Here is an 18531-nt window from a genome sequence, read left to right as displayed (position 1 = left end):
CCAAATTAAGGGTAGGTTTTTAAAGACCTTTCTTTTCCGTTAATATACGTTAAAACTTGAAACTTTGTACTTGAGTCATCATAGCCTCTTTCACTGGAATGAATACTATTAAGACTCTTTTTTAAAGAGCCAAATAAGAAGATATTTTAGGCTACTTACTATACTGTAAATTCTAAAAATATATATATATATAAAATATATTTTTAAAATTAAGGAATTAAATTAAAATTAAATTTTATTGGTTAATTATTAAAGTGCACTTCATGTATTAAAATGACAAGTTCACTTGAAAAGCACATTTCAAGTTATAAAGATTCATCATTTGCATGTTGAAGTACTAATCATTGTGGTCAAGTTTTCCCAGGCTTGAAAATTTCCGGCTCATGTAATAATGGCAGCGGGTCAGATCTCTGACAAATGACAGCGTTATAATGGCAACTTGCTGCACTTCTTTTCCTTTTCTGGATATCTCTCTCCCTCTCCCTCTCCCCTGCTTTAGTAAAGTTGGCCTCTGCATTGCATTTCTGTCTTCTCCATTGCTCATTCCAATGGCGTCTTCGTCTGTGTCTTCTCTTCTTTCAGATTTCCACATTTCATCAGTTCCTCGTCATGGTCGTCGCATTCCCAGGCCATTCCGTAAGCTCTCTCTTTCCTCTCATCTTCTGCTTCTTCCCTTCATCAGTCTCCTCACCTTCTTATTTCTATCGTTATGATGTATGTTTGTGTGAAGGAAGGTTTTATATATGTATGTAAGAAAGGATTTAAAAAAAAAAAAATTTGTAAGCACTATAAAAAATTCAGGCTTGTGGAGATATAAAATTTTTTTTAAATCAATTGTAGGTAGAAAATCATTGAATGATTCGCATTAATAATCAGATTTTAATTTTACGAATGCATTAAGGTCCTTAAGTGTCATTCTACTTACCAAAATTGCACTCTCTTTTTATTTAGAAAGAAAGATTTTTGTCACTTAAACAATTAATTTTGGATGATATACTAACTTTTAAAAATATAAGATATTTTTTAAAGAGTTAAATGTTAAAAAATATAAAATATTTTTAATCTTTTGATATGTAATCATTGTTTCTTTTTTTCAAAAAACACCTCTTATTAATAAATAATTTTATATTTATTGTAAGGTGTTTAATAGGGGTAAATATAAAAATATAAAATTAGTTTAAAAGTATATAATTATTTTATTAGGGGATAAGACTCAGTTAAAAATGTATTGTATTTGTAAATGGAGGTAGTATATTTTTATTCTCAATATTTTGGAGGAAATAATTTCTTCTGTAAGTAGAAGCTTACAGAAACAAAGTGTCTGCTATTATTTTTGTAAGAAAAACATATTTTTTTTGAAAATAAGTTAAATATATATTCTTAAAAATATTTTAATTTTAAAACTATCGATTTTTGTATTGAAAAACATAACCTTACTCATAACAATTTATACTAATTAGATATGTATTTCTCCTTCATATGATAGATGTATTAATTTAAGGTCGAAACGCATATTTAAATAAAAAGGCTTTCCATCCGAAGGCATCAGCAACCAACGTATGGGAAAATTAAGATATGTCATGTACAAATTCAAAAACTATAACCAAAGCCGTAAGACTTAAGTGTTATTTATGATTTTGGTGCAAATGCACTATTGTCTTGTTAATTTAACTTTTATTTACAATTGTAATTCCAAAATTTATAATTGAAAAATTCATAATTTACAAATCAAACTTCACAATTTACAAGTAATTTGGTTGTTATATTATACAGTAAATAAGAAATTTGACTTTTGAGTATTATAAATGAAAATTAAATTAACAGAGACAAATACTTCCTCTGTTCAAAAATATAAAATATTTTTAATTGAATTTTACTCCCCAATAAATCAATTATTTATTTTTAAATTAACTCTGTCTTTTCATATTTATCCTCATTAAATACTCTTCAATAAATATAAAATCATTTATGAGTAGGGCTTTAAAAAAAAGGTAATAATTATACCTCGAAAGACTAAATATATTTTATATTTTTTAATATTGAACCTCTCAAAAAATACATTACAATTTTAAACAGAGGGAGTAATATCTTTACATCTCAACCTTAAATTACATTCATGTTTTAAGAGTTTTGGTTGTAGTTTTTAAATTTTACTGAGACTTAAATATAAATAAATTTTTTGTACGGGAACTATTTGCAATTTTCCCTCTCTCTCTCTCTCTATATATATATATTAACTATCAACAACAATCAATCAATATTCTTATTTTTTTAAAAAAATAATTATTCTTATATTTCCTTTATTTCATTTAATTGTTCAGTAATTAACATATTTACAGAGATAAAGGCGAGTGGGAATAGTTTTGGAAGTCATTTTCGAGTGACAACATATGGAGAATCCCATGGAAGAGGCATTGGTTGTGTCATTGATGGATGCCCTCCTCGTCTCCCATTGCATGAAGCTGACATACAAGACCATCTTGATAGAAGGCACACGGCCCTCCAAAACTTTTCATCCTATTTTAATTATTATTTGATCCTAAATGCTATTAATTTTTGCTCCAATACTGTCCCTCCTGAATTCCACCAAGTTGTAATTCTTACATAAATTTTATTGTGGTCATTAATCTTAGTAAAGGGCAAAATTGGAAAGTTAAACAAGTTTTACAAGTTCAAAGATATTAACTTCTATTTCTCAAGAATAGTAAAGTTATTTTACTTTGTCCTGGCGGGTGGGAATATTTTTCTTGTTAATAGAATAATTTAGGGAAAATACAATAGCATGTCCCTCTAATTTGGTTGTGTTTTGTTTTTAATCTTTCTAGCTTTATTTCATTATTTCTTCTAGTCCCTTTAATTTGATTCATCTAGAATGTTAATGTTTATAATTTTACAAATGCACGTAAAGACCTTAAACTAGTACCTAGAAGTTAACTTCCATGTATCTATGTTAATTTCTAATATGGAAATAAATTGACCAGATAAATAGATAAGAGAGAATTAAAAACACTTTCTTTTATATTTGGCTTAAAAGAGTTGGAGTAAACCAAAAACTAATTCTGCCATTGCCTGCTCAAAGTACTCATGTGCGTTTTTAAAATAATAGGCACACGAACTAAATTAAAGAGATTGAGAAGAATGAAATAAAAATAAGGACTAAAAATTAAAATACTAAAGAATTTATGATTTCATATTCCTGATACAACACGTCTCTAGAGAATAATTTTGCTTTTGCATTTACAGGAGGCCGGGTCAGAACCGACTCACTACTGCTAGAAAAGAGACTGATACGTGTAAAATATTGTCAGGAGTTTCTGAAGGTCAAGCTTTGTTCCTTCCATTATTAACTGAGAAGTTCTATGATATATGTAATTTAAATGAACCAAAGGTGATCTCTTCTTCTTCTTCTTCTTCTTCTTCATTTCATTGCAGGAGTTACTACAGGAACTCCCATCCATGTCTTTGTTCCTAATATTGAACAGAAAGGAGATGTGAGTATTTAATACTAAGGCTGCTTGCTTAATTTTGTATTGTTAAGTATTGAATAAAGAAAGACAAATACCTATTTGCCTTACTCACGGATCTTTTTGTCTTGTTTTTGATTCAGGATTATCGTGAGATGCTCTTAGCTTATAGGCCTTCACATGCAGATGCAACCTATGATATGAAGTATGGCGTCAGATCAGTGCAGGTACTGACTTTTTCCAATGTGATGAAGTGGCTTTTTGTGTGATTTTACTGATGGACACAAAAAACTTTATCTGAGCAAGACGAACATCGACTTCATCAGTTTAGAGAATTAATCATTTTTTTCATGTAATTTTAATTTATTGTAAGTTAATCCCTAAATTTTGATCATCTTACAATTATACCCTTAAATTTTAACTCATTATAACTCTATCTTTATAATTTAAGTAATCTAAAACATTAGTCCCTAATTTTCAAGAAATAACTTCAGTTCTTATAATTTTATTTTTTAAAATGTAGGAATTAATATTTTAATGATTGAGTTGCACTAAGTCAAAGTTTAAAAATTAAATTAGAACCAAGTCAAAATTATAATAATTAAATTATAATGAGTAAAAGTTTAGGAATTAAGTTATAATTGAGTTAAAACTATAGCAACAAAATAATTAATTTTGCGAAAATTTTATTGCATCACATCTGCTATATAAGATCATAGTTTTGGGACTTCTGATGTCTTAGGGTGGTGGTAGATCTTCAGCAAGAGAAACAATTGGAAGGGTTGCTTCTGGTGCTGTTGCAAGGAAAATCCTCAAGGAGTTTTCAGGAACTGAGGTGTGTGATTGTTTCTACAGTTGAGCTGGAATTATGGCTTTATAATAATGCTTGGTCATTGATGATTAGAGGTTTCTTTTGACTGATCAAGGTTCTTGCCTATACCTCTCAAGTCAATAAGGTTGTTCTTCCTGAGGATCTGACTGATCATGACACTCTGACCCTTGATCAGGTACTAAATGCTCATAATTAGTAACTTCATGTTCAACTGCTGGAAGTTACTTGTGGGTCTTAAAACTGTATATGACCCATTTGTGAACGGTTAGTCATTTAAGGATCATGGAGCATGTTCTTTCTTTTTTGTAAGAAGCATTTTGTAAAATTTAATGTAGTGTTTGGATTGATGGATTTAAATTTTAGATTTAAATTCTGACCTTTAAAATCTATGTATTTTAAATTAAATAAAAAAAATTAAAGAAGAGAGATGAGCTAATATTTGAAGAAAAAACAAAAGATTGAAAGGACAAGCTTATCTTTATTTTTTAATTGGTGAGATATGGGAATGAGAGATAAGAGGCAAAAGCGACAAAGGCACCAATAATAAAAATTGAAAGAAAACGAGAAAGTTGAAGTTGCTAAATTTCAAATAATTAAAGTATATAGGGAATTTAAAATTATAATAAAAAAATAAATTTGCTCGAATTTAAATTTAAATTCTCATTAATTTAACACAACATTAAGATTTTCCGTGTTTAGCTCTTGTCATGAGGCAATTTTAGAGATCAGTATGCTAAAACCTCCTATCCCATTCTGTTCTTAGGGTAATAAACTAAGCAAATTTATGGGTCCAATTGTTTGCCCCTTTGGCTGAATGAGGAGTTGCTTGCAGTTATTGAAGTTAATTGCTTTTTTACTTGATGATTCAAGCTTTTTACTTATCACTCATCAAGTATTAGTAATGCTCTTCCCAAGATACTAAGATCTCATCTATTATTTTCCACATGTTTTCAGATTGAAAGTAATATTGTCCGATGCCCAGACCCTCAATATGCAGAAAAGATGATAGCTGTTGTTGATGATGCTAGAATGAAAGGTGATTCGGTTGGTGGCGTGATAACTTGTATTGTAAGAAACTGCCCACGTGTAAGTTTCTCTTCATCTTTGACTGCCAAGGTCTCGTGGGAAATTGCAGAGCAACTCAGCAAGTAGGAATTTGTGCACAATTGAACTTTTACCAGTAATAAACAGCACAAAGGTTCTACGCCTAGGTCTTGTGCTTTGGGACCTATGTGCTACCAATATATAATATCTTAAAAAAAAAAAAAAGGAGTGCTAAAAAAAGATGGTATATACAATGCTAATGGATGAGTCATATTATTCACAGCTTCAAAAAGTGACGGATATAAAGAAGGAGATGGGCGAGTAAGGGTGCTTCAAACTTTTCATGAGTAACAAATTGTTTTGTTAAGATGTCTAAATGTTAGCAGATTTCAATCGATGTGGAGTTCCACATAAGCTAGATATATAATAAATTGTAAAGCTTCATAAGCTTAAGCTTTGATGTCTTGAGTTAAAATGTGATATCTCTTCATCCATTTGTTCACAACCCCATTCCTAATAGGTCCCATTAGGTTTTGAGTTAACACGTTTTGTCACTCCTCCAAGAATATAGAAGTCTTGTCCATATAATATTTGATGACTAGCATGTTCTGCCACAAGATTTTCGCAAAAGATAGACAAATAAAAAGAAATGAAGCATGTCATTTCATGATTTCATCGTTGCTTTCTGATTAGAATAGTGAACACTAATATTTTTCAGGGCCTAGGTTCGCCGGTATTTGACAAACTTGGGGCTGAACTTGGCAAAGCTGTTCTATCAATTCCGGCAACCAATGGCTTCCAATTTGGCAGTGGCTTTACGGGTTGTTCATCCTGCTAATATTTTGATCTCATTTTCTTTGTCCTTTCAAGTTTACTGATTGATTTGAATGAACAGACACTAGTTTATTGAAAAGAATGAGTTAGCTTATGATAGAACATAGCAAGAAAATCCTATCTCATTGATTAATAATGAGTACAAGCAGCCATCACAGTAGAAATTAGACATTACAGTAACCAGCAATAAACAGAAAAACCACTACAAAATTCCTTACTTGCATCATGGATGTGTTCTGATGGACTAGTTAATGAGACCATTATAGGTACTTTTTTGACTGGAAGTGAGCACAATGATGAATTTTATATAGACAAGCATGGAAAGGTGAGAACAAAAACAAATCGCTCTGGTGGGATTCAGGTATGTACTGTCTTATAATTTCTTGAATTGTTTCTGGATGAGCTGTCTGATGAGCTTGCACTAATACATATGCTTTACTGATATTTATGTACATTGACAATCAGGGTGGAATCTCCAACGGAGAAATCATTAACATGAGAATCGCTTTCAAGCCAACACCAACTATTAGAGTAAGTCCTACCTCTCTTCTTTCGAAAGTTGGTAGATAAACATGTTAACTTAAGCATTCAAGTAAATAATTTTACACCTTATGGTTATGAAGAAGCTTATAATATCATATAAAATGATGATCATGGTACCAATCTACTACTACTTTGCTCCAAAAGTACATGTCTGTTCTTGTTTTTCACTGCCCAGAATATTTTTTATATGAAGTGTAACACAGAGCTAACACTTGTGTGCAGAAAAAGCAGCATACTGTGACTAGAGACAGGAAAGAGACAGAACTCATAGTTCGTGGTCAACATGAACCTTGTGTAGTCCCAAGAGGTACATAATAGTCTTCTTTCATGTCAGCAACACCTCAATTTCTGCTGTTTCTCTCTTTTTTTCTTGATGTCATTAACTTATTTTTTATTTTTATTTCTAACAATATTTTCATTACGAGAAAATGAAATTTCTCTGATATATATTGTTTGATGCAGCTGCACCTATTGTGGAAGCCATGGTAGCCTTGGTACTTGTGGACCAATTGATGGCACAATATGCACAATGTAATCTCTTTCCCATCAATCCAGAATTGCAAGAACCTCTATATCCTGTATTAGAGCCACCCAAAGTACCCCTTTAAATCAAGATGAAGGAAGGCCATCCAAAGTAATTCTCCATTGCACTCAGTATTAGTAATTAGTTAAGACATGCTTCTTTCAGTATGACATTTTTTTTAGGCCTGTCTCAGTATGATGTTTAATTAGTCATTTGAAACTAGTCCAGTTATGTAACTTCCTGCACTTGGTGTTTCAGCTCAGAAATCTGTTCAATTTGTCTGCCAAATAAAGAGATATAATGTATTGAAACATCATTTGACATACAAATGATAGCCTACACTAGAAAACCACTAAAACCCCTCTGAGCATGTGTGGAATAATTCAAACTATGAGGTCCTAGTTTGATCATGGGGGTCAGGAGAGAGAAGAGGTTTTATCCCAAAGCAGAGAAATTTTGCAGAACTCCAAAGTGATTCATCTAGTCAGAGCAGAGTCATTCAAAGTCAACACTCGACATTTTCATTTGTCATCGAAGGGTTCTCAGTTCATGGACCATAATTTTAATCTTTATCAAAGGGAAAATCGTTCAAACAACGAGCATATCTTTTGGCATGCACGTGTTTTAACATTATGGTAGTGCCTCTGATTAATTATAGACACAGGTGGGTACCAGGTAGGCAGGGGTACCCGGGAAGGATTTCTCCTAGTGCTGCTAATAAGATACTTTCCCTGGCCCCTATTGCATTTTGAAGTTGAAAAAGAGTGAGAATGGACTAATTTATTAGAAGCTTGTCAGCCAATGCAAGAACTTTTGCCTCAGGTTCCAAATCATTTTGAAATGGAATCCACATAACATTCCAAAAATTAAATTCAAATTTACATCTTACATCATGGGATTGTTTAACATTCTCCCTGTTTTGTCCAGTATCCGATAAGTTATAGCACATAATTTCCCCCAAAACATTATTAATTATTTTTCATATTGGAAATCCACGAAAGAGATATTTAAAAGAAATTTAATAATTGAGGCACAACCCATTTTAACAGTGGTAATTTTACATTTATTTAAAATTATGCTTATCTGTTAGAATTTTCTCAATTGTTGTTACATTTTTCATCGTTTTTCAATTTAATTTTAAGATTTTTAGAATATTGAATAAGAAATTGTTATCATTTTATTTTTTTTCTTACCATATTTCTCTCTTCTCTCTAGTCCTCCATCAATTTTTTAAATTTTTATCAGAAAAACAGAAAATGAGGACAGTTTTAAAAATCTTTAAATTCAAAACATTAATCCAAATAAATTTAGAACTAAACTTACAAAAATAGAAAGTGTCCAATTTTTCAACACAATAATGTCATGGTTCATCATCGCTATGCGCATCAGTAGAAGACTGCAAATATTTAAACAAGATATGTGAATAGCATTCCCATGATGCTTGTGAATTGCATCCCAACAAGGCTGGAAGCCACAAAGGTAAACAATGTTCAAATTACTTTTGAAAGGCATGGTACCCAAATTATGTAGCCTAGATGAGGTCGACAGAAATATCCAATACAATACAGAATATGGGACAGTTATACAACTACGACCAAAAACCCATACTTATAGATCCTTTCAACTTATATACTTATAGATCCTTTCAACTTACAGTCAAATAAAATTTTCTTGTAGGACATAAATAGGAGCCGTTTAGGCATCATCAAGCCTAAATGAGTGAATTAAAAAGGTGAATTTGCCATATATCCTACAATTCCTTGGCAAAAAGCGAGAATAGATTACCTCTAAACCCTTCCATAACAGAAGGCAGCAGCATGCCATGTTTCACCAAAGAATAGCATGGCATCAATGAATGTATTCCACTAATAACCAGAATCTGCAAGTTATTCAAACCCATTTAAAATTGTTTTGAGATGTGACACCATCAGTATTGCAGAAACGCATTCTTATATACTTTGCTCCCCTTTTCCAAGAACACAGAAGCTGGGGCAGAACAAACACTGATAGATCAAAAATATGCCTCATTAAATAACATTGACTATGTTAAGACACCAAGGGTTAGCTGGAAATTATATGGATGCATCAATTCATAAATATTAGCATATTGCTGAAGAGATATTTGATCAATACCCACCCACTTCCTAAAGTAAAAGCATTACTAAAGCAGCATACATAAAAGTAGTGGCACCGAAAAAGAGGAAAGGAGTGAAATGCAACAATGTAGAGTGTGTACTGGTAGAAGAACTCTTGTAAATGGAAAAAAGAAAAAAACATATGCAATATGTTATAACTTCAAAAGCACAGACACACTGATCAGGTATCCAACAAAATTGACAAACACCACAAGGGAAATTGAACTTAATGACACATTTACATAGTATACATCGGGGTTTGTTTGGCCATTTGCAAATTTAGTCATTGCACCTGCATGATCTGTGTAATCCTTTTCTTTCAAAAGCATAACTTTCATAAGAAGCAAAATTATTATTTTCAAGCCATATGTGTAATCCTTTTCTTTCAGGTGCAATGACTTATTGAATTCTAGTCCCTTTTCATATAAATATGATGAGGAGGATAGGGATAGAAGGACTCCGTTTGGGATATACATTTGCTAAAATTGCTGAAGGGCGGGACGCTCACTTGCTCTATCACAAGGACAGCTGATTAATGGCTCAACCTGTATGAAACTGATGTAACCGTGAGATATGGTCAGACTTACAAGAGGAGATCAAGGGGGCAGGTGGGTGCAGAAAAGAAATACCCAGTGGGTCAGAAGCAATATCCTGAGGATCCAGAAATAATGGATTAGCCATGATGTATGGTCTGGTGGCTTAGATTCAGTTTAGGTGCTAGAGTCACCATTTGCTTGCTTTATTTTGCTGTTACTGCTTCGGTTAGCACTCAGAATGTTTTGCTTGCTTTATTTTTTTCAAACTTTTTTTTTATTTTTTCTTTTGGATTTTTTTTTTTGGCCCTCTTTTTTTTCAGTATTAAATCAAAAGACGAATCAAATGAGCAAAGGAGGGCAAGAAAAATATGAAAAATAATTAAATAAGAAAATTAAGGGAATAAAACATAATATTAACAAAAAGAAGGAAAATATGGTAGAATGATTTGATATGAAAGAAAATAGAAATAAACAGGAATAATAAGAAAAAGGAATTAGGAAACAAAACAAGTAGTAAAGGAACCAAAATGAATATCTCTGTAAAATCCAAAAGACTCAAAGATTAAAATTTAGGATTGAAAAATCTTACCAAGTAATTTAAGGAGCTTTAAGTTATAAACTTATCCCTCAAAGTGTTTATATATGATGACTATTAATAATGGGAAAGTATTTTAGAGTGGGTTTGGTACTAAAAGAGGAGTGGGATCTTAGCTCTAATGTCAATTGATGCAGAATGGAAATGAAGAAGGGAGAAGAGAATATAGAAACAAGAGAAATGAATCAGTAGGGAGAATACAAAGTGAAGAGAGAAACTCAAAAGAGAGACAAGATGGCAGTAATTTTTATTCAATCAAATGTGCATACAAATCAAATGAGTTGAAGTGCTATTTAATAGGCCTTAACCTAACCCTAGAAATAAATGCATGAAAATCCTAAAATTAAATCAAAAGATAACAATAAATGAAAAGATAGCCATAAATGCTACTCCCTCCGTTCAAAAATATAAGGCATTTTTTGAGGAGTTGGATGTTAAAAAACGTAAGGCATTTTTAATCTTTTTAGGTGTAATCATTGCCTTTTTTTCAAAAATGCCCCTGTTGATAGTGACTTTATATTTATCATAGGTTGTTTAATAGGGGTAAATATGGAAAGATAGGGTTAGTTTGAAAGTAGGTAACTACTTTATTGGGGAGTGAGATTTGGTTAAAAATGCCTTATATTTTTTTATTTTTAACAGAAGGAGTAAAAGATAACAATAATTGAAATTAAAATAACATATTTATAATTAATATGAAAGTAAAATCTTTGGTCTTTAAATCTTCAATGTCATTCTAATATCTTCTTTTATTTCTTTTTATTTTTCTTTCCATCACATGAAAAACGTGGATTAAGAGGGTGCTCACCAAGGAAAATTCATGATTCTAGTGGTACATTTAAGCACTATGTCAATGTCAAGAAGTCGTAAAGAATACACATTTTTACCAATGCTGCTACAGCCGCAGCTAACAAACATTTAAACCATTAGATTAAATCCCTCCAAAACAAGACAAACAGGGACACTCGGGGGATAAGGATCCAAATAAAAAGACAACAGTCAAGTGCTCATGGAGGGGAGAAGGAGGAAAGAATTTTACATCTTTATCTGCCAGATTCCGTTGAATCCGGCCTTCAGAAGACCTTGACTTTGCTTTCTGACTCTCCATCTTCCTTTCAGTATTAATTCCTGCCACCAATCTGCAGGGAAAACAAAAACTATCAGTATTAAAAACTAACTAAATCTGAACATCATTAGCCATTGAACTATCTCAAAGTTAAATGGGAAAACAAAAGCTATCTTTAAGTTTCTAAAGTAGCAAGTTAAAAGAAATCCTCAACAGGTTTTTTTTTTTTTTTTTAACGGAAGATGGCATAAATATTTAAGACGTATAGGGACAAAAGCCTTTAAAGATATATTTTGCACTAACCTCAGGATCCAAGTCAATAGCCACTCCCAATGCTTCTAGTACATCAGCACTTCCACACACGCAAGAACTAGAACGGTTTCATTGCTGCAGTAAACGGGGAAAAAAAATCAATTACACTTCGATACTCAATATTTCAGCTCTATCAACAAACACTCCCATTGTACATAAGAAGCCCCTGGAGACATATCCCCCTATGCTAAAACTTGAAATAAGTCAACTACCTTGTGGCAGGAATTCGTACCCCCCCCCCCCCAACATTTCAAATGAATTAAATTAAAACGAACAAAGGCAAGAAACAAATCAAAAGGGAGAGAAAGGTACTTGAATCGCAGCATCGTAACAGCCAATAGGATTTTCAAACCCAGTACCGCTTAGGTTCATATCGAACTGAACTCAACCTCCAAATTTCAGCCCAGAGCAGACCGGCCAGGAAATATGGCTGCAGCTAAAAAAAAAAAAAAAAAATTGAGTCTGTTGAAAAGAGCAAAGAGGACCCCACAATCATGGACACCAAATCACAAGAACGAAGACGGAAAAGAGAGGTTACCAGCGAAAATGGGGAAGGGAAAGCACAGAACTCGGAAGAAGAGTGTATGTGTGGACTGTGAAGTTATAATATAGAACTTCGTCGCTCCAAAATTTTGAATTCAGCGATATTAATCTTAACCAGAAGAACTCTCATAAATAACAAAAGAAAGTCGCGTGCATGTGGGAATGGGAAGAAATAGAATATGCCCGTTTAACAACAAAATTTCTGGGTACATATTGAAAAATTACCATCATATTAGAATCAAGCCATCAATATAGTTTTCGCTGCAGCCTCAAATATTAAATTAGATACAGCCAGAGGTCACAATTAAACGCCACATTACATTGCATAATCTAGAATACGATTCTGGAAACAGAAGCTATGAAGCAACTAATCTGCTATTCAATGTTTAGTATCATTCTCAGCCGCATTCTCTTCCTTCCCAAGTAAAACCACAACTTTCTTTAAAATGGCTTCTGTTGGCTGGTGAGAGTTCTCCACTGCTTTCGCGATGGACTGCCATTTCTCACCATGTTTTGGTTCAGCAGCAACACACCTTTTCAATGCTTCCTTCTGGTTCTCTTCAGTTCCATGTTGAAGTTCAAATTTGTAGTACCATGCCCAGAAATCCCCAATATCAGGTGCTAGAGTCACTGCCCTGTTCAGCCAAGTTCTAGCTTTGTCCACCTTCCTGTCATGCCAGAATAACTTTGCCACAGCAGCTATGACATGAGGATCATGATCACATTTCTTGAGGGCATCCATACTCTTACTTTTACGCTGGGGGCGAGGAACCATCTCAATTGACATTGCCCACAAAATACCACTGTTTGGACACTCTTGCAGTGCTTTTGCCATCAAAATATCAGCTTCCTTCTTATTTCCATGCTTCAATTCTGCTCTAACAGCAGCCAGCCAGAGTTCAGGGTTCTGAGGATTTTTCTTCCGAGCCATGGTTAGAACTGCACGAGCTTTACTCAGCCCATTCATCTCCTCTTCAAGTTTCGCAAGAGAGAGCCATAGAGGAATACAATTAGGACAGTTTTTGAGTCCAGACTCATAAATTTTCTTAGCTTCCTTTAAGTGCTCAAGTTGTTCCTCATGCTTCTCATGCTGTTTAGAAGCCTGAGCAAGTCGTTCCTCAAGCTGACCAAGCATCAGCCACAACTTGAAGAATGAAGGGAAAAGCTTCAGCCCTTCATCTAACAACCTTCTTTCCTCATCAATATTTCCCAGTTCTCTCTCAACAATTGCAGACTTCATCCATACTCTTTCTGTACCTCCTCTCTCACGAGCTTTGGCCAATAGCATTCTAGCTCTCTCAGGTTCATGGTTTTCAAATTCCAGCTTGAAAGCAGCCAACCATATTTCCTCAGAATTGGGAATGGCAGCATAAGCTTCTTGGAGGATTGCACGAGCTGCAGGCACATCCCCAGCAAGCCATTTCTCTTTCGCACCCATAAGCCAAAGAACTTCAGCCTGTGGTCTGTATGTAACTGCTTTGCGCAGTAAAGCATCAAGGGATTCCCTGGTTCCATGACTTTTTTCAAGCTGAGCTGCTTTGAGCCATATGCTCTTCTTAGTTAAGAAGACAGTAAGGGCATGAGCATATATAGCTCTCGCTGTCTCAATAGAACCCCTTTTCTTGCACTCTTCCGCATCAGCAACCCATGTCCTCTTTCTATCTTCTTCTTCCACTCCAATTGCAATTGTATTTCGAATTATAGCCTGGCAAGTTGCAACTGACCCTGCACGTTCTGCAGCCTCTGCTTCCTTCATCCAAGCTTCCCTATCAATAGTCAAACCTTCTCTTTGCAAAGCCCTTATACCTCTTTCAATAATTTTACCAACCATGGAAGTATTGCCATTAGCTTCTTCTAACTTTGCAGCTGTTATCCATATGGCTGGCTCCTTTGGTAACCTCTCTCTTGCCCTATTAAGAACCTTCCTAGCATTATCATAAGTTTCCAACCTTGCAAGCGCTAGCCACAATTCCACATGCAATGGACAACATTCCACAGCTCTGTGAAGCAAGAGCCTTGCATCTTCTTCATTAGCAAGCTCCACAACTGCCTTCCACAACCTAACAGAATCAGGAATGTGCTCTAACCCCTTCCTCAATACCCTACTCTTGTTCACATCATCATGTTCCAATTTTGCAGCTTGCATCCACAGCTTCACCGAATTAGGGATCGATTTCACACCCTTAGCAATAACAGCCTTGGCATCTTCTGGATTTGCCAGCCTACAAGCCTCCAACCACACATCTTCATTCTTGGGACACTCCTCACAACCTCTCTGAATCAACTGCCTTGCTGCCTGAATCTTGCCAGCTACTTCTTCCAACCTTGCAGCAGCAATCCAACCAGGAGGGTGTTTAGGATTTGTCTGTGTAACACTCTTAAGTAGCAACCTAGCCTTCTTGATATCCGAAATTTCTGCATCACTTGTTATTTTCATACTCTTAAGATCAGTCAGATACCCCTTCGGATCCACAACTGTCAACCCTGAAACTGAATCTGAGAGTCTATCCAACTTCAAAGACAACACAGTGCCTCTACCCTCACCAACCGCAGTTAAATCTGTAACTGGTGTTTGTGCCCATGGAGTTTCGGTACCCCCAGCTGCTCGGCTCTTGGGATCCAATGCAGTAACATGTTCTTGCTCCTGCCTCGCCTTCTCAAGAAGCGTATCAGGCACCGGGACAAAACTCTCGAATTTCTTCTTCTTATTCCTCAAAGAATAATCCCCAATCTCCGGTATACTATCCCACTCTTGTGCAGATATGGTATACAATTTACGTTTCAAATCCGCAAACTGCTCAGTAATCTTGGGGTTGGACGCCCGATACTTCTCAATCTCCTGCTTCAACCTTGCTTCTCTTCTATCCTTCCTCCTTGAATCCATTCTCTTGTCAATGGCTTCCCACACAGCATCGGCCTCCTTATCATCCTCATCGTACTCAGCGGAAGCAAACAACCCCACATCATTCCCTTCAAACTCATCAAACTTTTGATTCTCATCGTACCCTTTATCATCCCCTTCATCATCTTCCTCGTCTTCACCTCCCTTTCCCCCTCCCCTGCCAGCCGCAGGGGCAGCACCTCCAATGGTGGTCGCCGACCTATCGGGTAGATCAGGGGCCGCACGGGCAGGCCCTATATCAGAACGGGTGGTGAATCCAGTGGCCCCACGTCCAAGACCAGCAACATAATTAGGGGGAGGCTTGGAGTTAAGGAAATCAAGTCGAGGTTTGGGAGGGACGGGAGGTTGAGTGCCACCAAGTAAGGGAACGTGAAGAGTTAAAGTGGAGTAAGGTCGAATTCCGAGATCGGAGATAAGAACAGAATCATTATTGCCGAGCAATCGGAGACTCTGAGAAAGGAATAAACGTTGGCGGGATGTGGGTATGTCGGAAATATGCTGGATAGCGAGCTTTAAGGCATGGAGGGAGGTCGTCTTCGGGTCAACATCGAGGGATAGAGTTTTGTGGTTGGGCGGCACAATGAAGACCATGGCTCAATCTCCCTCAGATTGAAGCAAGGAAGACTCACACTCAGAAACCAAACCAGATAGAAGCAGAGAGGATAATCAGTTAATTACCTGCTTAGTTTTCGAAGGCAAGGAAGTGGCGAAAGCCACCGCCATGAGATGGAGAACAGGATTGCCTGAGCGGTTGTGCATGGGAAGTGGCCTAATTAGCTGCAATCATCAAGCTCATGCTCAAGTGACTAATTAGCTGTAATTATCAAGCTTTGGCTTGCCCTTTGGCTTGCCCTTGTAAATTTTTTTAAAAAAAAAAAAAACACTTTACGAGTAACTTATTTAATTTCGAAAAAATAACATTCATGGACCATTAAAGGTATTTAATATTAATAAAAGATTAAAAAATTTTAAAATATTATTGCAAAAATAAATAATTGATTTAAAAATAATTTTAAATTCTAAATAAAAAGATTATAATATTTTTATCTTTTTTTTAATTGACAAGTAGTTTTATGTGAATTAACAAATACTTTCTCTGTTTAAAAATATAAAGTATTTTTAACCGAATCATATTTTCAATAAATTAGTTAGTTGTCTTCTAACAATATCATTTCTTTCATATTTTACTATATTTAATAAGGTGTTTTATTTTAAAATAAATATAAAGTGACTTATTTATCAAAGACACTTTTGATAAAAGCACATTAATTACACCTCAAAACATTAAAAATGTCTCATATTTATTAACACTTAAACCCTCAAAAAGAATGTCTTGTATTTTTTAACAGAAAGAGTACTCATTTGCATTTAACAAAAAGTCATTTGCTAATTAACAAGTTTAAGAATTTGAAAGAATTTAATTGTGTGAAGAGATAATTATAAATCATATTTCAATAAGTAACAATTCATTAATTGACAAATACACATTGGCATTTAACAATAAATTGTTCACTAATTGATAAGTTCAATAATATGAAAGAACTTAGTTGTGAAAAAAGTCAATTGTAGATGATGTTTTAATAAGTAGCCATTCATTAATTAATAAGCATCCATTTACTAATTAACAAGTTCAAGAATTTGAAATAACTTAGTTGTAGGAACGGATAAGTATAAATTATATTTTCATAAGTAATCATTTGTTAATTACAAGTATCCATTCATATTTAATAAGATATTATTTGCTAGTTGACAAGTTTTTTAAAAGAAGAAAAGAACGAGTATTATAGTCTTTTCTTATGGATGCACACAAAATATATCACTGCAAGTATACAAGTCAAAATGTAATATATCAGTACGTAAAGGTCGATCTCATAAGAAATCAAGTAAAATAGTGATTAGGCACTAAAATTCTCATTTTTGTTTATGTTAAGCAAAACTAATTGAAATTGATTAATCAACCAAACTTAAAATTAAATTTAATAAAAACACAATGAAAAGCTTAAATCCAACAACCACTTGAGTGAAAAGTAACATGGAGTCACTAATTCCCTATTAAGTTTTTAGACTCCGTTTTAGCCCAATTAATTAATTTTAAAGTTAATTTTATTAATCAAGAGTTTTAATAGCTATTAGGGTTTTTCAATCCACTAACAACTCTCTATTAAATTAATTATGTTATTTCTAACACAATTATCTAAGAGACAACCTAAACCAAGAACACTTTATAATGATTATATGAGATAATTCGGTGTATGTCTATCCTAATTATAAATTAAATAAAATTTAATCACATATTACTCAATTCAATGGTCTAAATGAGATTTTTTTTTGTCAAGAAAAAATCCCAACACCCAAAATCACATTTAATTTTTAGTAAACATCAAATAGACATTAAAGTACAAGATTGAAAAACCAAAATCAACATTAAATTTAATTAATGGGTAAAAACGAATCAAATCCATTAATAGGTTCATCGTTACTCTAGGTCTAAGAGATTTAGTCACACATAAGTCTGAAAATTTCAAAACTAAATAGAGAATACATCAAAATGAAAAAAATAAAGAGAAGAAAAGCTTAATTAAAGTAATTTTAGATGAAAATTATTAATCTTCCATGAAACCCAAGCTCCTCCACCTCATCCATGGTGTTTTTTTCCTTTTCCTTGATTAGCTTGGAGCTTTAGAAGACAAACAAGTAAAGATGAAAAATTATGAGCAAAAACAATATCAGTTATTCATGAAATTGTGCTTTTCATTAACTAAAACACTTATGCTGCAGCATAATTAAGTTATATTGTGGTGTGGACCCCACTGCCACTAATATTATTAATGAATTATGCTATAGCATAATTTAGATATGCTGTAGCATAAATGTTGCCTTTTTTATCTTCAATCTTTACTTACATTTAGCACTTTGACTTTTAATTTGGATTACTTTATATACAATATAAAATCATTAATGCAAATTTTAACTTAAGTAATCTATTCATTTTAACAAAACACTACCAATTCTCCCTTGTCATATTTAAAAACACTTTTCTTTCATTTTTATCAAATAACGGTGTCATTTTCTCTTAAAATTAATTAGATGACTTCAAATTAAACTCAAAAATTTTAAAAAATACATGAAAATATTTAGAGTCATTACCCATCAAAAATTATTTTAAAATCACTCCTCAAGTCTTACAGTAATATTTTAGTTT

General features: G+C 33.6%; 2 protein-coding genes across 4 annotated transcripts; one reads left to right on the top strand and one right to left on the bottom strand.

The window, feature by feature from the left end:
* Window positions 1-377: 377 nt before the first annotated feature.
* LOC129309947 (chorismate synthase, chloroplastic-like) lies at window positions 378-9985 on the top strand. Of its 3 annotated transcripts, none has more exons than XM_054951743.1 (14): window positions 378-636; window positions 2340-2490; window positions 3244-3320; window positions 3433-3491; window positions 3608-3691; window positions 4207-4299; window positions 4391-4471; window positions 5251-5382; window positions 6059-6161; window positions 6441-6535; window positions 6640-6705; window positions 6940-7024; window positions 7180-7351; window positions 9765-9985. In XM_054951743.1, the coding sequence occupies exons 1-13, from the start codon at window positions 432-434 to the stop codon at window positions 7323-7325; spliced, it is 1377 nt and encodes a 458-aa protein (XP_054807718.1). In that variant the 5' UTR covers window positions 378-431; the 3' UTR covers window positions 7326-7351; window positions 9765-9985. The 3 variants fall into 3 exon arrangements, with proteins under 3 accessions (XP_054807718.1, XP_054807727.1, XP_054807711.1); XM_054951752.1 differs by lacking the exon at window positions 9765-9985 and adding an exon at window positions 7499-7589; XM_054951736.1 differs by lacking the exon at window positions 9765-9985 and having other exon boundaries at window positions 380-636; window positions 7180-7589.
* Window positions 9986-12634: 2649 nt separating this feature from the next.
* LOC129309937 (protein STABILIZED1-like) lies at window positions 12635-16104 on the bottom strand. The gene has a single exon (XM_054951724.1). It carries the CDS (start codon window positions 15918-15920, stop codon window positions 12807-12809), a length of 3114 nt encoding a protein of 1037 aa, XP_054807699.1. The 5' UTR covers window positions 15921-16104; the 3' UTR covers window positions 12635-12806.
* Window positions 16105-18531: the final 2427 nt, after the last annotated feature.

The sequence above is a fragment of the Prosopis cineraria genome, unplaced genomic scaffold (genome assembly GCF_029017545.1).
Source record: "Prosopis cineraria cultivar Desert tree isolate PC_DT_omini unplaced genomic scaffold, ASM2901754v1 PC1, whole genome shotgun sequence".
Lineage (NCBI taxonomy): Eukaryota > Viridiplantae > Streptophyta > Magnoliopsida > Fabales > Fabaceae > Prosopis > Prosopis cineraria.
Note: the sequence above shows the minus strand (reverse complement) of the source record. Positions and strands in the feature narration are given on the sequence as shown.